Genomic DNA, 24,381 nt, shown 5'->3' on the forward strand with positions numbered 1-24,381 from the left:
GTGGGTGTAAACAGACTTTATTAAAAGTTAGGGAAGGGAATTACAAAAGGGAACATGGTGGGCCCAGGTGGAAACTGGAAGCAGAGATAGCTTGCTTCTCTTTTCTAGGTGCTTTTAAAACTAATGCTGACCTATGGGAAGGGAAGAACCTGGGTAGGTGAGGGTGATCAGAGCCATCCCTGATCCAGGGTGTGTGTACATCTGTAATTGAATAGAAAGCTCAGAGAAAGAGAGGAACATTCATTTTGAGATACAATATTAAGTCATTTATTTGTTATGATTCCCACACTTCCTCTAACTCTAGCCTGCCTCAGTCTGAGTGGTCTGACAGTGTCCAGGAGGAGAGTGGCATGATAGTGATATGTAACACACTGTGCAGACCTGAGGACAGAGCAGCGAGTGCTGTGGAAACACAAAGCAGAGAGTGAGGAGCACTGCATGAGACGGGTAAGAATCTGGGGGACACCCTGAGAGCCAGACATGAGCCACATGCAGAAGAGTCAATATGCAATCAGGAAACCTCTCATGAAAAGTACAGCTACTATTCCTCTTTCTTTTAGCTGACAAGATAAATCACTTTAGCAGGGAATACAGGCCTCTGTAGTTGACAGAACCACTTATTAAGAAACAGAGATGTTTTTATCAGGGAAACTTTTTTTTTTAGATGCGATAGCTCTCCATTTCTTGCCACAAAGTGTTCACCAAAGCAATCTCATCTTCACTGCAGGTCTTATAGTGAAAGCACAGAGACAGTCACCTATCTGAGGACAGATCACCCAACCAAAGAACTGTGTTCCTGTAAAACCATACTGATTGGCAGGCAAAATGAGCCTGGTTGAGGAAACACTAGACTCATGCCTTCAGCTCCATAGTGACTGACTCAATGTGGAGGGATAAAATGGGTGGATAAATGAATAGGCAATTTACACGTTTAGAAACCTTAGCGGCATTGCTTTGTTGCAAACTGTTCGGAGTTATTAAATAAAATTTATAGCAGGCCATTGGTCTGACTGCTCCCAGCACTTGATCTAATGGACAAAACCAAAATGGAGTTGCTCATGCTGAAGTTCCAGGCCACAAAGGGAAACTTAGTTGTTCATCTGACTTCCCAAAAAGGACAGGGAGTCAGTAGGCCATTCTAGCTGGCATGCTAGGAAATTCCTCAGTTTAGCTTTGGAAAGTACATTTGAAAGTACATTTCTGCCTTCCTCAGCCCTTTTCTGACTAGAAAGCCACTTCCTCTACTCAGCTCAGAACTCTCTTCTATAAAAGAGAATTCTAGAATTGCAAAAAAGAAAACCAATTAGGGTCTTCACATTTGTTGTAATCTGGTCTTTTGACAGAGCAGAAGGAAATGTTCTTTCTTTGAAGTTGAAGAGAAGCTGATTGTGTATTCTTCAGGAAGCAGCAATTCCTGCAGATAAGTATGATTTGGGTGAAAAAGACACAAACTTACAGGCTGGCACAGTCCCAGAGAAACAATTCAAATAGAAATCTCTAGACTATTCCCTCTAGTTCTTTTTCCATATCTCAAAATACTCATTGAAATATTTGGATAGTCTCCATTCATTTTGTAAGTTATTATTATCATTATTATTATTTTGGTTTTTTGAGAAAGGGTCTCACTATTTAGCCCAGGTTGGCCTGGACCTCGCAATGTAGCCTGGGCTGGCCTCCTCCTGCCTAAGTCTCCCAAGTGCTGGGATTAGAGGTGTGTACCACCATGCCCAGCTTTACAAGTACTTACTACGTACTCACTAGATGGTTTAGCCCTGGGGGCACAGCAGGGAGTCAATGAGGTAAGTTCCTTGCACTGACAGAGTTGATATATTAGAAAAACACAATAAGCAAGTCAACATATAAATAAGGGATATCATTTCAGGTAAAGATATAATACAGATGTAATGGAGCAGGTGAAGCGACAGTGACAAGAATGCTATTTTGAAAGGTCAAGAAGGCTTTTTAAGGAAAGTGACATCTGAACCAGGACATGGAGTAAGGAAGGGAGCTGGGCCCTGCTCCAAGGAGAAGCCCTGGGCAGGAACGAGAACTCTCAAGAAAAGAGCCCTCGGCCTCTGGTGTAAGAATGGGCTTCTGGTGGTGGTGATGGTTTTATTGTTTGTAAGATCCAGTGGTGTCATTTCACTCAATCATTCGCAAATTTGAGACTGACATTGATTCAGGACTGTCTACTACAAAGATCCTGTCTTATCTGTGAGGGAACAGATTGGTACAAAATGGAGGAACAGAAGGTTTCTAAAGGAAGGGATGCAGAGCCAATGAGAGGCCAGCTCACTCTGTCCTGCAGTCACAACTCTGGTGTGTCTCTGCTTCTTCCTCTTTTTACCCCATGTTCAGAGGGTTTAGCCAGTGAGGCCCAATGCCCTCCAGACAGGGGAAAGTGGTGTGGGGATGGCTCACAGCTCTCTTGTCCTTTGTTTACAGGTGACAGTGTATGATGAGCACAGGGCAGACTTGAGGAGGGGCACGAAGATGACAGAGGAGTCTGGGAAGGGACCCAAGTCACCTGAGGCTCAGGAGGCAGGAAGAACAGCAGTGTCCTGCATAGGAAGAGCTCTACGACAGCGGCATGCATGTGTCCGAGTCCTGGAACTGCTGTGTGCTGCACAAGAGTGTTGACTTGTTAATCCATAAAACAGGCTAAAACCATCCAGGCCCTTCTGTCTTTCCTCTTCACATGGGCTCAGGGCTCTCACTAAAATTTAAAGAAGGTTCTATCCAACCACTAAATGCACATCACAAAAGGCTGCTTTTCTCCTGGAGCTCTCACCTGAGCAGCAGTACATCCAACACACACACACACACACACACACACACAAGTACACACTACTCAGTACTGCAATCCTGGTGTAAGATGCAAACAGACCACTTGGATTAGGCAAATCATGGAATCACGGAATGACCAAGTGTGCACTGGGCTGAGTGCTGGGCAAGCTCGTGGATAAACTGAAACCCTTGCACAGATGCTATTCTTCTGGTATCAAAGCAAACTCTGCAAGGACAGGATGCATTTGATTTCCTGCTCTTGTGTGTAAGTGTGTGTGTGTGTGGTATTGGGGTTTGAACTCAGGGCCTCACGCTTGAGCAAGTACTCTACCACTTGAGCCATTCCTCCAGTGACAAGATGCACTTGAGTTTGACTCCATCTCTTCTGCCTGCTGGTGGGTTACTGCAGTTCACCAGGAAAATTGTTTGGAATTTGAAAAAGCTCCAAATCCTGTCTCAGGGAGCCTGTGCCTCTTGGCTTCCTCGCAGCTCCTCCTTTGTGACCATAGAAGTTAGATAACCACATGCTGGCTTTCACAACTCATTATTCCCTTCAGAGCAGCCTAGCACACAAAAGAGAACCTGTGTTTGCCATTTTCTGATTCAGATAAACAGCTTCATCTGAAGACAACAGCAGGTACCCTTACCCCAGGGAAGCACCTTTCTACCCACCTCCCCTCCCATCCTCACCACACTGCTGTCTGACTCTCCTTCCCTATGGTGGGGGCACATGTGGAAAAGAAATGGGGACCCAGTGAGTCCTGGTGCTCTCCAGGAGACCACAGGCCCTGATGGGAGCTGAGGATGTGGAAGGTAGAGAGCAGCCAGGGTCCTCCCAGTGTTTAAAGATTCAGGCAGAGCTGTGTGGATCCAAAGAGGTAAATGGTCCCCAAGCCTGGGCAGCACCCCCTAACTTCCTTCTCATTCCCTGCCCTGCCTGGTCCTGTCTTCTCCCATAGTAGGTACCACATCCCAGTCACAGGAGGCTAAAGGGGAAGAAGGAGGAAGGGCATTGCCAAGGCCAGTGTTGTTCAAGGTGATGACAAAACTGGGCCTAGAAGCCTCACTGCTTGGTTCACAGACCTGTGCATTTTACACAAATGAAGAGGCCTCTTTAGCTGGGCTGTTGGGAGCTTCTTACACATTCAGTCCCTCCATATAAATATTAATGACCTATCAAAACACCAAAATTGCAACAGGACAAAGTGGGACATTTCCTAGTCAGCTCTAAAAGTGTGCAGAAGAGATTACAAGCTGCCTCATCCCCAAGGTCTCGGGTCCAAATAGGTCTGGGAACCTAGTGATTTGTTCAGTGTCATGGGCTCCCTTCCTCTGCTGTTCACCCAGTGACCACTCATAGCATGGTTTGTCCCTTGCACTGTTTGACTCTGGATCTGTATAAAATCTCAGATTCTCAGCTCCTTAAACAGCATGCCGTCTACCCAACTCTGGATGTCCTGAGGCAGCTCTCTTGTGTACGGGTTCACTTAGCCTGAGTCATGTCCAGGTGAAGTCGAGGATTGAGGATACAGGGCCAGGAGTTAAGAATAAAGTCAGCACAAGGTTTATTGAAGAGACAGTAAAGCTCGTGCATGGGAGGGCAGAAAGCTAAGCCACAGTGTATCTGGAGTCTAAGGAGTAATATAGGGCTCTGCCCAGTGTAGGCCCAACTATTCTACCTTGAAACTATATTTGTGATTGATTGGCATGTAATCAACTCTCCATTGAACCCGGCACCTTCCTGTCCCCATCCTTATCAAATAGAACATTCTGGTAAGGTCTGATCAGCTGGTCCTGGCCTTGGGGCCCACTACCCACATCTTTCAGCTGCATTCTGTTATGTTGGTAAGAGGCCTATTACTTCTCTGAGAAGCCTGTTGTTTCTCATGCCCCTTCAGATTTTTTTTTTCATTTTTCTTTTATTATTCATATGTGCATACAAGGCTTGGTTCATTTCTCCCCCCTGCCCCCACCCCCTCCCTTACCACCCACTCCGCCCCCTTCCTCTCCCCCCCTCCCCAATACCCAGCAGAAACTATTTTGCCCTTATCTCTAATTTTGTTGTAGAGAGAGTATAAGCAATAATAGGAAGGAACAAGGGGTTTTGCCGGTTGAGATAAAGATAGCTATACAGGGCATTGACTCACATTGATTTCCTGTGCGTGGGTGTTACCTTCTAGGTTAATTCTTTTTGATCTAACCTTTTCTCTAGTTCCTGGTCCCCTTTTCCTATTGGCCTCAGTTGCTTTAAGGTATCTGCTTTAGTTTCTCTGCGTTAAGGGCAACAAATGCTAGCTAGTTTTTTAGGTGTCTTACCTATCCTCACCCTCCCTTGTGTGCTCTCACTTTTATCATGTGCTCATAGTCCAATCCCCTTGTTGTGTTTGCCCTTGATCTAATGTCCACATATGAGAGAGAACATACGATTTTTGGTTTTTTGAGCCAGGCTAACCTCACTCAGAATGATGTTCTCCAATTCCATCCATTCACCAGCGAATGATAACATTTCGTTCTTCTTCATGGCTGCATAAAATTCCATTGTGTATAGATACCACATTTTCTTAATCCATTTGTCAGTGCTGGGGCATCTTGGCTGTTTCCATAACTTGGCTATTGTGAATAGTGCCGCAATAAACATGGATGTGCAGGTGCCTCTGGAGTAACAGTCTTTTGGGTATATCCCCAAGAGTGGTATTGCTGGATCAAATGGTAGATCGATGTCCAGCTTTTTAAGTAGCCTCCAAAGTTTTTTCCAGAGTGGTTGTACTAGTCTACATTCCCACCAACAGTGTAAGAGGGTTCCTTTTTCCCCGCATCCTCGCCAACACCTGTTGTTGGTGGTGTTGCTGATGATGGCTATTCTAACAGGGGTGAGGTGGAATCTTAGTGTGGTTTTAATTTGCATTTCCTTTATTGCTAGAGATGGTGAGCATTTTTTCATGTGTTTTCTGGCCATTTGAATTTCTTCTTTTGAGAAAGTTCTGTTTAGTTCACATGCCCATTTCTTTATTGGTTCATTAGTTTTAGGAGAATTTAGTTTTTTAAGTTCCCTGTATATTCTGGTTATCAGTCCTTTGTCTGATGTATAATTGGCAAATATTTTCTCCCACTCTGTGGGTGTTCTCTTCAGTTTAGAGACCATTTCTTTTGATGAACAGAAACTTTTTAGTTTTATGAGGTCCCATTTATCTATGCTATCTCTTAGTTGCTGTGCTGCTGGGGTTTCATTGAGAAAGTTCTTACCTATACCTACTAACTCCAGAGTATTTCCTACTCTTTCTTGTATCAACTTAAGAGTTTGTGGTCTGATATTAAGATCCTTGATCCATTTTGAGTTAATCTTGGTATAGGGTGATATACATGGATCTAGTTTCAGTTTTTTGCAGACTGCTAACCAGTTTTCCCAGCAGTTTTTGTTGAAGAGGCTGCTATTTCTCCATGGTATATTTTTAGCTCCTTTGTCAAAGATAAGTTGCTTATAGTTGTGTGGCTTCATATCTGGGTCCTCTATTCTGTTCCACTGGTCTTCATGTCTGTTTTTGTGCCAGTACCGTGTTGTTTTTATTGTTATTGCTTTGTAATATAGTTTGAAGTCAGGTATTGTGATACCTCCTGCATTGTTCTTTTGACTGAGTATTGCCTTGGCTATTCGTGGCCTCTTGTGTTTCCATATAAATTTAATAGTAGGTTTTTCAATCTCTTTAATGAATGTCATTGGAATTTTGATGGGAATTGCATTAAACATGTAGATTGCTTTTGGGAGTATCGACATTTTTACTATGTTGATTCTACCAATCCATGAGCATGGGAGATCTCTCCACTTTCTATAGTCTTCCTCAATCTCTTTCTTCAGAAGTGTATAGTTTTCCTTGTAGAGGTCTTTCACATCTTTTGTTAGGTTTACACCTAGATATTTGATTTTGTTTGAGGCTATTGTAAATGGAATTGTTTTCATACATTCTTTTTCCGTTTGCTCATTGTTAGTGTATAGAAACAGATGTTTGTTTTTAAAATGTCTTCCTCATCCAAAATGGAGTCACCACTGTCATCCATTGCCCTCACACTCTGGTATCTCAATCTACAACTGTGTCTGCAGTCCCCTCTGAGGCCTGAATAGTGGCAGTTACCTGGTTAGTGAATATGAATAGTTAGCAGTTAGTCTGTATAGGTCATGCTGGAATGTTCTTTTTTTGTCACTTGAGTTGGTCTGTTTGGCATTCTACTCTGCAAGGTTCCTAGAGCAGAAGTGGAAAACACCCTCCATTCATCCAGTTTCCAAGTCTATGATCCTGTGGGTATCCATTCCTCTGCTTGGATGACTTAATGTGGCTGAACCAAAAGTGCCCCCGGTTTAAATCCACACCCCACACTCCTACCCCTGGCAGTATTGGGCTGCCTAGAATACATATTGAGAGGGACATAAATAGTACAGAGAGAGAGGAGATACAGAAGACACTTTAATGTCTCCGTGTGAGCTCCACCTGGTACAGAACTGATATGTCCCTTATACATCCAGTTCTGATGGAGACTATAATAACAGTCTGGCTCTACCTTCAATGGGGAGACAGCTCAGAGAAGTGGGGGCCTCCCCTGCATCTCAGCAAGCAGATTCTGATTCCTAATCCTGCCTCTGTTAGCAGAGCCACATTCCAGGCTTGGTACCACAAGGGGTGAAGTCCCTGCTCCATTTCAGGAAATGAGATTGTTGCTTTTTTATTTATACAAAAATGAAAAATAAATACCAGATGTTTGAAAACATAGTACAACTTATCTTGCCGGGACTTAAAAGTGCATTCTAATTGAAAAAAAAATTAAATTAAAGTCCACAAAGCAAAAAAGATGTTTGAATGAAGATGCACTTTGTTTTTCTCACACACACATAAACAATAGCTTATTGTTTCTTCTTCAGGGAGCAGCTGTGAAGGAAACTGGGGGAAGGGACAGACACAACATCACATGTTTGTGCTTCATACAGAGCTCAGCTTTTAGGCCAGCCTTCCTGAACTAAGGGGGTGTGGCATGCAGGTCCTGATAGAAGCTTATAAAATGACTTGGGAGAAGCCAGTCTCCAAGACAGGCATCTCAATTTGGATGATTCTGTATGCTGAAGCTTCTTTCATCTTGATAAAACGAGGTATGTTTTATAGTTTTAATTTTCATTCATGATAAATGATGCTTAAAATAGAGACTGGCTTGACTTTCCATTGCCCCTTTCAACTATAAATTATAACTCCCACCCATGGAGGTCTTGTGCAGTGGCTTTACAGATTTGGTCTCACTTCTTCTCAAAAAAGGTAGGTATTATTAATTCCATTTTTCAGGTGAGAAAACTGAGGTGTAGATAGTCCAAGCAATGGGCTGGTGCTCAGCTCAAAGTCTTCTCTTATTCTATGCCTTCTCCCTACCAAAGAAGACCATGAGAAAATTTCCCATGCACCAAGACTGCACTACATGAATTCTCTATGAGTGACCCAACTGTGCTTGACAGTAAAATCAACTGAAAACTGGAATTAATCCTGTGAGGAGCATATTAAACAATATGGCACCAAAAGATTGTTTAAAAGATCTGGTTCTTGCTAGATTCATAGGCTAAATGGGTTTTGAAGACCATTTATCTGTGGAAGTATATTTTATTTTGTCATATGAAATCTCAAAATCTAGTCCCTAATGTTCCGTATCTCTTGAGTTCTAAGACTATGTGACACCTAGGTGCTCTTGGGAGACCTGGGCTTGAATTCTTACACTATACCAGGAGGTAATCTGTGAGACTAATATCCCTGAGTACAGGACAAGGTCAGTGCAGATTGCTTCCAAATGAGATGCTGGAGATCCAGTGGGAGCGTACTTAGGTACCAACGTCAGGCTTCCCATGGAGAGGTTCAGTGGGCATCAGCCTCAGTCAGGGCCTAGGCCTGGGTGGATACAGTGCAGCCTTAAAAGAATTACTTTTGGGTTATTTAATAGTCAGTTAAAATAATGTTTAAATTATATTTATTTTCAAAAGTCGAACTCATTCAGATAATCTTCCTATAGTATCAGGTGCGGAAATGTATGCCATAAGTACTCCGTATTTTACCCACGGTCATACGTTAATACCCTAATTAATACATATACATTGATAACATGCTCCATAGTGTTGGATGAATCCGAATGGAAGGGACATGGAAAAACATGGGTGCTGTCAACTCCTGTTTTTGCAAGAAGTTCTAACCACAGGAACTCCTGCAACTAGAGGTACCACTGGAAGAGCTGCAGTTAGGAATGTTAGCCCTATTTTGAAATCCTCCTACAGAACTAAAGGGTATGTTTCAGCACCCAGAATGTCTTGTAATAAGACAAGTGTCAGAGTAAGATGTGGAACTGACTTTTGGTGTCATTGCTTAGATATGAGATGAGACCCTGTAGAATGTGCCCACTGTGTGCTACCCTGTGAGATTCGATGCTCTGGGCAAGATCTGAGGTTCCAAGAATTCTGTGAAAATGTTGTGGATTTAGGCCTGGTTTCTACACACCCTTCATCTTTCCAAAGTTAAAAGACAGGTGTTGTTTACATGGTGGTAGAAAGCTGATGGAAAACGAAACCTCCACAGCTAAGGAAAGTGGTCCCACCACAGACTTGCTTGAGGGCGCCTCAGCAGCTGCTCCCTCCCCCACCAACTCCAGCTGGCAGCTCTCACTATAGTTCTTACTCCTTGCGTAACTATTCTTTTGAAAACCAGGCAATGAAACCTCCAGAAGAAAAGCTATTGATTATTAAAGTTATTTGGAGGTTTCAAAACTCATAATAGAGTGGTTATAATTATTCTTGTTATGACAAATCCTTTTCAATGCTCAGATCTGAGAACATTTTGCTTGCATTGGCTCAGTCATCTTCATCAGAGGGAGAAAGACAGAGCTGGAAATAGCTCATGTGCAGCTACAGGCAAAGAGTCACAAGGAAGGGAACAGACAGGAGGCAAGTCAGTGAAGGGCACAGAGAGGAGCCCAGCACGTCCACAGCCTGTTCTCAGCCACAGCCAGAGCCAGTTGTGACCACCAGAGGACCCCCTGGGCTGAAATGCTTGCTGCAGTTACAGATCAGCTGATAGTCCTTGGATAAATGCACACCAACTATGACAAATGCCCTCAACACGATGTAGAAAAATAAGGGAAACATGATCCTGTTTCTGCTTCTCATAATAACAATAGTAGGATTTATTGAGCACATACTTTGTCAGAGACTGGCCTGGACTCTCTCTCTCTCTCTCTCTCTCTCTCTCTCTCTCATGATGAGGTCTCCCTATGTCACCCAAGCTTGAACTTGGTCATGCATACCTGGGTTCAAGTGACCCTCCCACCTCTGCCTTCTGAGTAGCTGGGACTACAGCCCCATGTGCCACCAATCCTGACTTTATATTTTTTCATTTAATTCACACAAAGTTTCATGAGATAGGCATGATTACTATTCCTACTTTTTAGGCCAAGAAACTTTATAGGCCACTGTGAAGGTCTCCAGGCTGCTCTTGGGTTGGTAGAACAGCCCAGCAAGATAGGGGCTGGGGGCGGGGGGGATGGGGGGTTAAGGAAGCAGTTCCTTTATGAATCTCACAGGACACTTGATGCTGTGTATGATTTTCTTTTGCTTTTTCTGTCATAGATCATTCCAAGGTTGTTCCCCCATGCCTATCCCCTACCCCTGTATACACACTTTCTGTTCACAACAAGTACCTATGGAACCTGACACTTTGAGGTCCTAGTGGTGATTCTGAGGAGACCTGGACGTGGTGCCTACCCTGGGGAAGCACATAATGAGGTGGGGGGGGGAGATACAAAATCCACCCAGTAACTAACACAGGTGGGAAGTGCTCGAATAGAAGTGCCAAGACTATGGGGCAGAAGGCCTCAAAGTAGCAGGTGTCCCCTGAGGGCTGAGGAGGATACCTGCTGAGGGACCAGGCATGCACCAGGAATCTTTCTCTATCACCATGTGTCCTCAGGAGGCTCAGATACTTCCAACTGCTTTGTTCCCCCTGACTCCAGGCTCTCTCTGCAGCTGACTGCTCCAAGATGCTGACGATGCTGTTATTCCTCTCCACACTGGTGGGCCTCTTCACTGCAGCCAAAGGACAAGCATTCCACCTTGGGAAATGCCCAACTCCTCCAGTGCAGGAGAATTTTGACGTGAATAAGGTATGGTAAAAGGCTAACCCCCCATTTGTTTCTATGTCCTTTTTGAATAAGTATCCTGAAAGCCTCAGTTTTATTAGTTTGCTTTAATCTCTACAGCAAGCCTTGGGACAGGTACTTACCTTATTTTGGTTTCCCCAAAGCAGACTCAAAGCAGGGTAGCAGGAAGGAGTCATAGGCAGATGATTGCAGGAAGCCATGGTCATATGGGAAGCGAGCCCCAAGGGCAGAGACACAATGAAGGGTAAACAACAGGGATCCCTCCTGCTGAGGCTTCCTGGAGGAAATGTGTGGAATGCACTTTAGCTTGCCCATGGATGATGCCAACAGTCCATGGGAGCTCCCAGGGCACTGGCAAGCCCCTCAGCACAGGAGAGCCACAGAGTGTCACCTGGGGAGCAGGCACTCTGAGGACAACTCAGAATGGTGCTGAGGGGGACTCAGAATGGGGCATTAACTGTGGCTGCCACAGTACTGTTATCGCTGTCCTACAGAGAGAACTGAATGTCCCTCTCAGGTGACACAGCCAGCAAATGCACATAAAGGTCAAAATGAGGCTTCCCATCAGTGCAGGAAACCCAAGGATTACTCAGATAGGCCTAGGAAAGACCAGAGGGCAGTGGAGGGCTTTCTTGCTACCTGCAACATAACCAGTCTTCCCTAAATGGTCGCTCTTTCCTTGGCGGGGAACAGAGGGAGAAGCAGAGAGATGCACGTATCAGATGACATGACCTAGAGGCTCCCCAATATGGCTAGCTCATGCCTGGACTCTAACCCCAAGGCCTCCTCTCCTTAGTAGAAGGCTCTGATTCTTTCTAAGAGGCAACACACCTGGTATGAGTAACACGGAAGTTATTGTCAGTCACTGGTATCTCAGTGTGAATGACTGTTGGAAGCTGTATTAGTCAATTTTGTATCACTGTGCTCAAAATACATGACAGAAACAACCTAAGGGAGGAAGGATTTATTCTGACTCATGGTTTCAGAGGTGTCAGTCCATTAAGGCAGGGAGAGTGTGGCACAGCAGAGCAATTCACACCATGGACTACAGGAAGAAGTCAGAATAAGATACAGTTCCTGAGGACCACGCCCAGTGGCCTACTTCCTCCAACTAGGCCCCACCTCCTACCTTTCACTGGCTCCCAGTGATGCCATCATACTACGAATCCATCAAACGATTAATCCATTGATTAGATCAGAACCCTCAGGATCTAATTATCTCTAGAAACCCATCACAGACATACCCAGAGGTGTGCAGGTGTGCTTTACTAATCTCTTAGTATTTCTTTTGGAATGGGGTGGCAGGGGAGAGGGAGGGGAGAGTCAGCTCTGGGGTTTGAACTCAGGGCCTTGTTCTTGCTAGGCAAGTGATCTACCACTCCCCCAGTCCTTCTAGGCATTTCTTAATCCAATCAAGTTGTCAAGATTAATCATCATCGGAGTTCTGAAGGAATGGGTTAGGTTGAGGTGTGAGAAAAGAGAGCTTGTTGACTAAGAAAAGGCACCATCATAGGACTGAGGGAGCTCCAACAGGAGAGGTGGGAAGGAGATGTATGCTGAATCCACATTGACTTGCCCTGCTAGTAATTTAAGAGCTGATCCCTTTACTCAGGTAAACCTGGTAGACCACAAAGAAGCTTTACAGAAAAGACCTAAGACGTTTAATTTTGGGGTAAAAATTCCAAGACACTTCGGAAATTAAAATTGATCTGTGTTGATAATTAAAGCAGGAAATTTTTATTGAGATTAGTTCATGTAGCAAATCATTTATTTGTTTAAAGACTTCTTTCACTTTCAATGATTTTTAGTATATTTACTTATGCAACTATCACCACAAACAATTTTAGGATGCCTTCACTACCCCAAAAGAAACCCCAAAGGCATTCACAGTCACTCTTCTGTTTCCCCCAACCCTTCCAGCCCTGAGGAGCCAATAATCTACCTTCTGTGTGAACTTTCCCATTCTAGATATTGCATAGTAACAGAATATATAATACATAGTCTTTTATGACTGACTTCTTAATATATTTTCAAGGTTCATCCAAATTTAAGGCTGGAATAGTACCCCATTCCTTTTTATTGACAAATAATATTCTACTGGATGGATTATGCCTCATTATATTTGCCGATTATTTGAGTTGTTTCTATTTTTTACTATTAGGAACAATGCTACTATGAATAGTCACGTTCAAGGTTGTTGGGGGAGAGGGACATACATTTTCAGTTTCCTTGGGTATAGACAGAGGAGTAGAATTGCTGCTGTGATAACTCTGTGTTTAACTTTTTGAGAAACTGTGGGACTGTTTTCCAAAAGAGCTGTACTATTTCACATTCTCACCAGCAGCACAAAATTCCTATTTCTCCATATCTTTGCCAATAGTTGTTATTATTGTCTTTTTTACTATGGCCATTTTTAGTAGTTGTGTCTTTGATTTGTAATTCCTAATGGCTAATACTGTTGAGCATCTTTACTTATTGGCCACTTGTATAAAATCTTCTTTGAATATTTTCTATTCAAATCCTTTACTCATTTTTAATTGGGTTATCTTTAACTGTTGCAATGTTAGAGTTCTTCCTATATTCTAGATACAGTGTCTTATCAGATAAATGATTTACAAATATTTTTGTTGAGCTCGTTAGCTCTAATGGTTGAATTTTTTTTTTAGATTCCTTAGGATTTCCTATATACAAGGATATGTCACCACCAATTAAGATGTTTTATGTCTTCCTTTCCAGGATTCTTTTTGAACATTGAGTTCTCCTTATACAGGTAGAGAAACTGAAAAGGGTTAAGAGGGCTTCCAGAAATAATCTGAAATCATGAAGGAGCATAACATAAAAATCAATCTCTCAGCCCTGAATTTGCTCTTTTCTGGAAAACCACATTTCTTTGCTTTTGGGGAGCACCAAGTCACTTGAACAGTAACAGAAGTATTTTAAATGTACTGGAAAATGGAGTGTTTTCTGAGAATGTCTGTCAAGCTAGTTGACCCTATCTTTGGTGCTTTAAATGAACATTAAGTTTGGTGAGGTTTTTTTGCTTGTTTGTTTGTTTTTTATTTTTGGCAGCACTGAGATTTGAACTCAGGGCCTCGTGCTTGCTAGACAGACACTTTTACAGCTTGAGCCACTCTGCTGGCCCAAGTTTGGTGTTTCAGTTAACAGCTGTGTCCTGATAAATGAGTGGGAAATTTCTGGTCATAAATGTGGGTATATATTTGAGCCAAAACCCACGTGACTGAAGCAATGCTGCTGCCTGTTTGCAGTCAAATTCTGAGTTTTTGAAGATGAATGCATAACCCTAATTTTTCTTTGTTAAATAACATATTTTTTAACTTTATAAAATAATTTCAATGAATATTTTGACTAGATAAATATACCCAAACAGTTCAAAATTCTAAAGGTGCAAAAAGAAGGCTGAGGGTGTGGCTCAGTGGTACAGTATTGACTAGCAGGTACAAGGCCCTGGGTTTGATCCCCAGCATGGCACAAACAAGACAAAACAAGAAAAACCAAACTAAACGTGCAAAAGAGCATTACAATGAGAAGTTTCCTTCAGTTCCCCTTGTACCTGAGTTTCCTTTCCCATGAGCAACCAGTAAAAAACAGAATATTGTGTATCATTTTGGAGACGACATGGACATATACAAACAAATATGCATACAACTGTGGTAGATAGAATAATGACTTCCAAAAATGCCCATCCCCTAATCCCTGGAACCTGTGAATATGTCACTTTACATAGAAAAAGGGATCTGCAGATATGACTAAACAATGGACCTTGAGATGGCCAGATTAGGCTAATCCCAAACTATTTAGAAGCAGAGAAACTTTCTGAGCTGTGGTCAGAGAGAGTGGTTTGATGAAAGAATAAAAGTCAGAGAGATATAATGGAAGAATGCTTTGGTTGACTTTGAAAATAAGGAAGGTGTCCCAACCCAAGGAAAGCTAGCAGCCTCTACCACCTGGAAAAGGCAAGGAAACTGGTTCTCCCTAGAGCCTCCAGAGACGAATGTGGCCCACATCTCAATTTTAGCCTAGCGACACTAGGATCAGATTTCTGGCTTACAGAACTGTAAGATTAAAAAAAAAAAATCTGTGTTATTTTAAGCTTGTGGTAATTTATTATAACAGCAATAGAAAGCAAATATAATAAGCTTTTCCCCTAATTTTACACAAAATGTAGTTTAAGATCCACACCATTTTGTACCTGATCTTCTGCTTTTTTTTCATTAAATGTATCTTAGATATAATTGCATATCACTCTTTAAAAAGAGGCTGAATAAAATCCCTTGGATGAATGCACCATCACTTATTTGCCCAGCTCCCTTCTAATGCTCACTTAGACTGTTTCCTGTCTTTGATAATTACAAACAGTACTGCAACAAATACCCTTATACATGTGTCACTTTTTTATGGCAAGAGATACACTCCCTGAAATCAAACTGCCAGGCCAAAGAATATATGTACTTTTAGTTTTGTAGATATTGCCAAACTGCCTTCCACAGAAATTGTAAGTTGTTACAGCCTCTGTGCAAGGTATGTTTGGTAACACTAGAGTGCCTGCTCCCCGCTAGCCCTTTGGCCACAGTAGCAGTTTTCTTAAAGTTGACTCGATCTACCCCAAAGTTATGAACAAAAAGCAAGCCCCCTGCACCTTGAGGAAAGATGTTGTCTAAATCCTGAGCAACTCCCAAAAGCCTTTATGATTAATTTCTTGTGTAAGGTCATCTGAGGAAAAGTTCAACCAACTCTGAGTCTTAGTGCCCCAACAGCCAACATGTCTGGCTTTGTACAAAATTCAAAGATGCTTTGTACCATCACCAAATGTTTGAGATGGAAGGTACTTTCCATCATCCCTTCCTTTGACAGAGTCTAGAATTTCAGCAAGGTTTGGCTGAAGAGGACACTAAGAACATGTCTAAATAAAGAGCGCTTTAGGAACAGAATGTAGCCTTCTCCAGGGCACACACAGTGCATTCACTTGTTGTCATTTGCATCAGTGTCTTGCTCAGTTACACTGGACACAATGCAGCCCCTTCTGCCTGGTTTCCCCAGGAAAGGGCTCTGCTTCTGCAAGTTAACAATGGGGAAGAGTTCTCATGTCCCCAGAGAGACCCAGGGCATTGCTCTGGTTGTTGATGTCTCTGCAGTATCTTGGAAGATGGTACGAAATTGAGAAGATCCCAGTGAGCTTTGAGAAAGGAAGCTGCATCCAAGCCAACTACTCTCTAAAGGAAAACGGAAACATCAAAGTTCTAAATCAGGAGCTGAGGTAAGTGAATGTACACAGGAGCGGCTGCAGTGTTGTCCTGGGGTGACTGGTGCTCATGCAGTCAGGGCCAGGCAAGACAGACAGGACTAGAATACACTCATTCATTTCCTTAATCATTTTCCTAGTGCCCTGGGAGAGGCACTAGGGACTCAACAGTAACGCAAACTGTCAGCCTTCCTGCCCTCATCACAAAATAGAGTCACTGGTTGTAGAGGACATGGATCACCTGGACTGACCTCCAAACCAAGACAGAAGCCCCTTCTGTACCATCTGCTCACCAGCTTTGCTTGAATATTTCCTGGAACTGGTAGTTGATGGCCTCCTATGACAGTTCCCTATCTCCAGGTAGTTTTTTCTGTTAGGAAACTCCTTTCATTAAGCAAGAATCAAATTCCTGTACACACATGCACACACTAGGATATATAAACAGAGTGTCCTATAGAAGTATACATTTCTATCATGGGGGCTTCTAACATTGATAGATTTACACTTTGGAAAGCAAACATAAATTTAGAGAGCCACAGAAGTCCTTCCTACCCACCCTCCATCCACAAAGATAACAGCACCAACAAACACATTTAAGCATTTCCTACGTGCAAGGCACTATTCCCTGTGTGTGTGTGTGTGTGTGTATGTGTACACACAGGTGTATATATATGTTAATGAATATATATTCATATAATCCCCATGATAACTCCAAAGTAGGTACTGTTATCATCCTCATGTTATGGATGAGAAAACTCATAATTTGACCAAGGTTTATAGTAGCTGATAAATGACAAAGCTAAGATTTGATCTGAGAGAAGTGAAATGGGGAAGAGAAGAGAGATGAAAGAAAGACTGGGAATGAAGGGTTGTCCTTCCTGTTCTCTACAAGCTTGAACAACTGTGTCTACTCCAAGAACACAACTGACACCCAGCCTGGAAATTCCTAGGCACACAGAGGCTCTCTGTGGCCGTCCACCATCCCAGTGGGCTGACTTCCTGCCCCTGCACACACCAGATTAACAAAGAAAGGATCTTTCTTTTCTCAAAGAAAACCCAGCTCATTTCTGAGCCTGGTAAAGAGCTATGGGAACAAGCTGGAGATGCCAGATTTCTCACAAGAATTCGCTAGGCCCTACCAGTCTGCTGTCCATCACTACAGTGAAATTTCCTAGGTGATTAAGTTATAAAGAGAAAAGATTTATTTTGACTCATGGTCCTGGTGGTTCCCCTCCAAGATCCAGGGGCCCCATTCTTTGAGCCTCTGGTGAGGGTGGCGCATCATGGCGGGAGTGTGTGGTGGAGCAAACCATTCACCCCAGGAGCTAAGAAGCAGAAAAGAGACAAGACAGTACCCTGTCCTGTCCCACAATCCCCTTTGAGGGCACACCCCAAGTAACCTAAGGACCTTCCACTAAGTTACCCTACCTCCTAAAAGTTCTACTGCCCCTCAATAATACCACCCGGGGGACCAAGCCTCTAATATGGAGACTTTGGGGGACACTCATCCAAACTATAGCAGGCAGGCAGTGAAGTTACAATGACCCCATTTCAAATATTTTGTCCCTTTCTAAAACCAAGAATTAAGACAAAGACACATCCTAAACCCATGAGATCCCCCTACCCTGCCATCTTATTTGAAGGGGCCAGGGTCCTCTTTCACTATATTCCTAGTATTGGGTTGCTCTGCCCAATTGTTTGGAACACAGGGTGCATGGAGAAGTAGCTGGAGAAAATGGGGTAGTTTCTCCTTCCAGGAGCACTGCACAATGAATAGAGGACATGACAGGGAGTCTGAGCAAGGGAATTCTCAGCCAGCATCAAAGAACTTAGGGGCAGAACAGCTGGCACAGCACTGGAAGATGAAGGGCTGAGGCTTTGGTGTTTGCCTCATCTCACAGCCTGGTCTGCCACTTCGTCTGTGATCTTAGGTTAGTTAGGATCATTCTGCAGGCAGTAATGATAGAACCCTCCTCCAGGGGGCTGTTTGAGCATTAAACAAGGTGACACATGTAAAGCTCTTGGATAGTGTTTGGTATGTAGTAGTCATTTAATAAATATGACCTTTTATGGTTAAGCTGCTGCTACCTTTGAAAATACAAACACGTTTTCCCATGCTCAAGTTGCAAATTTATGACCAGAGAACTGGTGTTTTGAAAACTGTTCTGGAACAAAACACAAATGATGGTGAAAAAAGGAGTGTATTGAGAAGAACCTAGTTTGTTGCTAAGTTATCATTTGCAGATAGAAATAGACCATCTTCTGAGCTGTCTGAGTTACAGTTCAGAGAGCAGGGCATGCTCTCCATCCCTACATGGTGACAAACAGACAACATAGCCAGGAATATCAGAGGACCTTTACCAAACTCCTTTACCTGTTCCTTACTGTCTGATTTCTTGAACATCACCACTAACCTAGTACTAGCCTACCAACTTTGATTTAGTCTGGCTGCCCTGCTTGAGGTTTGAAGGATAAGCAGCTCCTTTGTCCCCTCCTGAGGAGGAATCCCCTGATGCCTGAGCACCTCCCTTCTCTGCTCCCATCTCCAGGCCTTTCCTCTTTCCCCGAGGTTCACAGGGTCACTGAGAGTTAGCCAGAAATGGGCCAGGTCCCTTCAAAAGGGTGAAAGGATTTCCTTCAATCCAATACTATCACATTTAAGGTATGCCACCATTTTATATACCACTAAGAAAGAAATAGCACTGCCAATGATAAGTATTAGGGGGCATCAATTGTAAAATGTGCATTTCTTCACATTTAATCTTGCTGAGATCTGGGCTCCTCTGAGAATCACTGAGGCGAGGTCAATGTTTCCTCACTGCTTGCTTTTATCAAAATCATTCCCATTCACCTGGACATTTGCTGAAGTAGAAGGGGACTCAGAGTTCACATGACATTGCCAAGATCCAAAGAGGGAAAAGCTTGTGCAATTCCAGACTCCCTGGCTGTTTCGCACCATCTTCAGTGATCAAGTTCCTCCTTCGGCTCCTCATTTGTAAAGAAGTGAATCTTCTTTGTGTGTTGAGTCAATTTATTTGTTCTTCCCTTCTCTCTTTGGAGCCTGGTGGATGGAAATGGCTAGAAAGGCAAATGTCAGATAATCAAAAAAAAAAAAAAAGTGTTGAAGTGAGTGAAGGGCCTAAAGGGTTATCCAATCCCAAACCATTTCCATAGTCACTTCTTATTCCCTCACCCTCCCACCACTGCCTAGGCTGTCTTTCTTCGCAGAATTTGGTCCTTCAAAGCATAAATCTTACCTTTCATTGATCTTTTTTGTTTTCAATGAGTTTTCCTTTCTTTCTTTTTCCCCTCCCACATTTATCTATTGCTTTATTTCTTTCCTTTCCTGTTTTTTTTTTAACTCATTGCAGACCTGATGGAACTGTGAACCAAATTGAAGGTGAAGCCACCCAGAGCAACCTCTCAGAGCCTGCCAAGCTGGGAGTTAAGTTTTTTAAGTGTAAGTATCTATTTCTCTCAGGAACTTTCAGGGACAGCTGATATGCAAATGGAAAGCTAGAGTCCTGGATTGGAATCCTTTGTCATATCAGACTGTCATCCATCAGGGTTCAACACACAATTATTTATTGAACACCTACTCTATGCCACACACCGACTAGGCACTGAAATGTAATGATGAGCAAGACAGAGCTGGTCTTGTCCTTATGACGTGGACATACCATGTGGATACTGATGAGTAACCAGAGTTTCACTGGAAAATTCTCATCAGTGTTCCAACTGGAGAGGCTCAAATGGAAGCATATATGGCACAAGCCGTAAGAAACCCTGGGGAAACAGGAGCCCCCCAAACTAGCATATGGTAGCAGAATAACTAGCATGTGCAAAAGCTTGGAGGCAAGAGATGACAAGTTTGAATCCTGGATCTGCCACCCTCTAGTCACATTATTGGGACTCTGATTGATATTTAGCCATAAGCCCTCTAAGTTCTAAGTTAACTGGGGAATGGATGCATTCCATTCCCCCCGCATGTCAGCTTTGTTGCTGCTGTAGCTACACTGTAGCCCAGTCTTTTGGGGTTTTCTAATCCTGAAAGTGCTTGGGAGTCCCTCTCCCCTACTACATGGCAGACACTGAGGTCACCAGCTGCAGGAGAAATCACCACCTCTTCCCCACCCCTGCCATTGCTACCTCCAAGCACATACAACAGTCAAGTCCTAAAGTGGAGCAGAGAGGAAGTTCTTATTTATAGACCAAGAAAGTAATGCTGGGAGGAGAAAACAGTTCTTCCCACACATATGACATGGTATAAACCAGGGTCCTTGAAGATAAACCAGACAGTGCATGCTCCATAAAATGTCAAGGACTTCGTACACATAGTTCGTCTTGTCATTTTTACAAAGAAGAAAGTGCAGGACAGCTGAGTGCTGTGGACAGGTACTGAACTAATTAAAGGTAGAGATGGACTTAACCCTGAGTCTCCAAACTCTCATTTGAGAGCTTTTTTACATAACACGAGTGGGGTGGTGGATAGAGTGAAAGTTAAATGTTACCCGTGTAATCATCAGAAGGAGCCCTGGAATGGGAGCCAACAGAGAGTCAGGGGCTGTTTGCTAGGGAAATTGAGGAAGAAAAGATTTATTCTTACTGGAGGGCTTGCCCATAGCAAACATCTAAGGGTATGTGAGAGATTATGGGAAAGAAGGGCTGTTTCAAGTGGAAGGAATAACCTGGGAGATGCCTGGAGAAGGGAGCCTAGTGCAGGAAGTTATGAGAATGAAGAGCAGAAATGCAAATCAGCAGAGACCCTGTCAAGTTAAATGATCTACAAAAATGTGTGTGTGTGTGCCTAATCTTACAAAAATCCAAGGACAGGAACCAAAGACAGTGAAATGTCTTAGGAACTGACTGGGATGTGGGAAGCCATAAGCAAGTGAAGCTGCTCCATTAGGGGAGTTGGGTGGATGGCCTGGGGCCGCTGGCTGAATATTATTGACTCCACTTAGCTAAGATGTTCCTCCACATGCATTGGTGCTAACTGCAGTCTATTGGTTGAGGAGGTATTCCCGAACCATCTGGTTCCTCCAGAACATCCGCCACTACCAGGTTGTTGAAATGGCTTTTCAACTTTGGCCAAACATTGGGCTCACCAGGGAGCTTTAGAAACTATCAAGTACCACCAAACAGGGTGGCACATGCCTGCAATTCCTCACTGACGAAAATAGTGAGTTTGAGGCCATCTTTGCTATGTTGCAAGACTATCTCAAAAAAAAAAAAAGAAGTACCAACCACATGCAGATCTGAAGCTAGGGAAGGGTGGGGGTGGGAGGCTTAGTGTCTTTCAAAGCCTCCATATAATTCCAATGTGAAGCCAGTTAAGAACAAGTGACCTAAGAAATAGAACCAGAGTCTTAGAAATGAGGTCTCTCTTGCCTTGGTCTCTCCTCATGCCACCTTCTCCTGGTTCTTAGTGATGCCATCAGCACCGTACTGGGTCCTGGCCACCGACTATGAGAACTATGCTCTTGTGTACTCCTGCACCACCATCATCTGGCTTTTCCACCTAGATCACGTTTGGATCTTGGGAAGAAACCCCTATCTCCCTCCAGAAACAGTGACCTCTCTAAAAGACATCTTGACGTCTAATGACATCGACGTCGAGAAAATGACAGTGACAGATCAGGTGAACTGCCCCGACTTCTTGTAAGGAAACTCTACAGGGAGCCATAGTCACTCCATGTCACTTCTTTTGCTTTGCTTTCTCTGACTCTGCCCAACCCCGTCCCTAATGAAGACACGCAACAACCAACCATGACAAGCCACTGCAAGTACCAGAAGGGAAGTTTGACTACAGAAGTAATGGAGGGGAACTCATGGAAAGTTGGCCCAAACACAGCTATGCCTGCCCTGCTACTCTGCTAGTCCAATAATAAACACATTGCTGACCTGCTGTGGCTCACAGTAGATTCCAAATTGGGTTGGTTATTGTGGGTTTTCATTATAAGTCTGTTCTTAGAAATCCTGCAACAGTTAGGTTGAGAAAAAGTAAGTTCTGAAGTGTCCTAGTTCAAAGGTAGCAGTCCTGTTCGGAAAGGGGAAATCTGATGGTGAAGACATATTCTGGTGACCTAGATCCAGTAGTCCATTCTGCAGTAGATACTCCTTTAGGGGGAATGACTTGGGGGTTTCCAGCCTCTGACAGGGAGTTCCTTGAAGTTTTTACTATTTCATAGGAATTCTTCAGAGTAAGGCTGAAGAATGGCCATCAGGGTCCACGCAAAGAAGAGGAGAGTGCATGAGGGAGAAGATAATGGAATTTTTTTCTTGATGAGTTTAAAAAATTGTTGTAGTCTTTCATGCACTTGATATTGCTGAGGCCCAACTGCATTCCAGGCATAGAAAAATCCAGACTCCCTAAAACCCTTCAGAAGTTTGCAGTCTAGAAAGAGAGACAAGTCTTTACTTGCTTGCCATTTTAACTTACCAAGGCAGGAATACAGGGGAGAGGCTGGCAGAGGTGCCCTGGGAGCTCCAAAGAAGTCCCAACCCCTGTAAGACACAGGCAGCCAAGGTGGTGCAATCTCTCCTCGTGGCCTTCCCACTTTCCTGCTCCACCAGGAAGTCAGGAACCACCTGGAATTGGGCTTTATATCTTGTGACTTTTAAAATCAGAAAGCCCTCAAAATGATCACCCTACAATTTCATTTACCTCATATCAATTTTATAATCTACTAATGTTCTAGGAAATGAATAGAAAATTAAGCCCTTTGGTTAGATTTTTGCTTTTAAAAAAACCCACAAATATAAAACATTGATTTCCTTGAGCATTTGAGGTTCTTTTTTCTAAATAAATATGAACTCAAGATACAGCTTCAATTTAAAATTCCAAAAGGTTGAAATCATTGGGAAAAAAGTCAAGGATTTAGAGCTAGGTGGTTAAGTCTCTCCTGGCTTTGCTGGCTGTGCTTGATGCATTACCCCACTGCCCATCCCATCAGAAGGCAGTTGGCGCCTCTATAAAATACCATGATTCCTCAGAGTGTTAAGCTGCCATGAGTCTTTTATTTCATGGTACAAAAATATGTTATGATTTCATTCCTCCTAGCAGCAGTGTGGTGACATCTGAAGCAAAGTGACTATGCTTTATACCTTTTTCAGTGTTTGCCCAGTACATAAGCTTAATTATTTTATGTGGATGAATTACTGAATGGGTGAATAGATGGATGGACTTGGGCAAAGAAGGAAAAGGAACCTATGAAGCAAGTATCAGGGCAACTGAAAATTTGGGATTCCAGAGGAAATGTGGGTGCCAGGTACTCCCATGGAGGAAACACAACAAAAACATCCAGAAGGGAGAGAAAGAGAAGGGAGTGAGAAGTAAACATCAAAACAGAGACAACAGTACTTAATAAATCCTTGCACACCCACCATTTGCTCCACCAGTATCACCAATCTTGCTCAGCTGTTACCTACCATGCCTCCATTTTTGATGCAAATCCCAGCTATCACTTCTTTTACTTTGCCCCTAGCTACATAAGTATACATCTTTTACAAATATAGATACGTTTTAAACAAAAACATTGCAAGTTATGTTTTATGCCCTGGAGGTACTCAGAAGAAGTAATCTCTATGTAATAAAAGAAAAATAATAATTTAACTTTGCATAATCTGGATGAGAAGTAAGATGTATACACAAAAATGCTCACCATAATTTTACTCGTAGCAATTCCCAAACTGAAAGAAAGCAAATTACAACAGCAGAGAAATGTGATCAGAAATTCTAGAATAGCCACTTGATGTCATGTCATGACTCATTAAAATGTGAAGACAAAGAAGCCAGCAGGAGCTGGTACCTGCCCACCCACACTACCTGGGAGGGAGTCCTTGCTGCCTTGCAGAACTACAGTCTAGAGCAGGTGATTCCATCTTAACACCCACACCTGAAAGAACCAGGGCATGTCCACCTGCACCAGTAACAGTCAATCTGCAGGCTGAACAGCAGCCTGTGACTTTTGTGGCCTAACTGGAGCAATCAAATTGAGATTTGACTTCACAAGATCTGGAGAAAAGATGACTGATAGCTCCAGAATTGTAGGGTCACTGCGTTTGTGACCCTTACAAATTGTAAGGTCACTGAGTTTGTGCAACTGGTGAGTGCAACAACGGAAGTTATGAGAGTGAAGAGCAGAAATGCAAATCAGCAGAGACCC

General features: G+C 43.1%; 1 protein-coding gene across 2 annotated transcripts; it reads left to right on the plus strand.

Annotated features, from left to right (window-relative positions):
* Positions 1 to 7,763: 7,763 nt before the first annotated feature.
* Apod (apolipoprotein D) lies at positions 7,764 to 22,144 on the plus strand. Of its 2 annotated transcripts, none has more exons than XM_020179630.2 (5): positions 7,764 to 7,921; positions 10,820 to 10,956; positions 16,107 to 16,228; positions 19,585 to 19,673; positions 21,643 to 22,144. In XM_020179630.2, exons 1-5 carry the CDS (start codon positions 7,807 to 7,809, stop codon positions 21,876 to 21,878), a joined length of 699 nt encoding a protein of 232 aa, XP_020035219.2. In that variant the 5' UTR covers positions 7,764 to 7,806; the 3' UTR covers positions 21,879 to 22,144. The 2 variants fall into 2 exon arrangements, with proteins under 2 accessions (XP_020035219.2, XP_020035220.1); XM_020179631.2 differs by having other exon boundaries at positions 7,783 to 7,921; positions 10,807 to 10,956.
* The last annotated feature ends 2,237 nt before the right edge of the window (positions 22,145 to 24,381 follow it).

This window comes from Castor canadensis, chromosome 5 (genome assembly GCF_047511655.1).
Source record: "Castor canadensis chromosome 5, mCasCan1.hap1v2, whole genome shotgun sequence".
NCBI lineage: Eukaryota > Metazoa > Chordata > Mammalia > Rodentia > Castoridae > Castor > Castor canadensis.

What these genes read in the sequence shown, in the direction of transcription:
- Apod (XM_020179630.2), top strand. Translation starts at nt 7,807, where the DNA reads ATGCAGGTCCTGATAGAAGCTTATAAAATGACTTGGGAGAAGCCAGTC. An exon ending in TTTCATCTTGATAAAACGAG is followed by an intron (nt 7,922 to 10,819) that starts GTATGTTTTATA and finishes CTCTCTCTGCAG; the next exon opens with CTGACTGCTCCAAGATGCTG. An exon ending in GTTCTAAATCAGGAGCTGAG is followed by an intron (nt 16,229 to 19,584) that starts GTAAGTGAATGT and finishes AACTCATTGCAG; the next exon opens with ACCTGATGGAACTGTGAACC.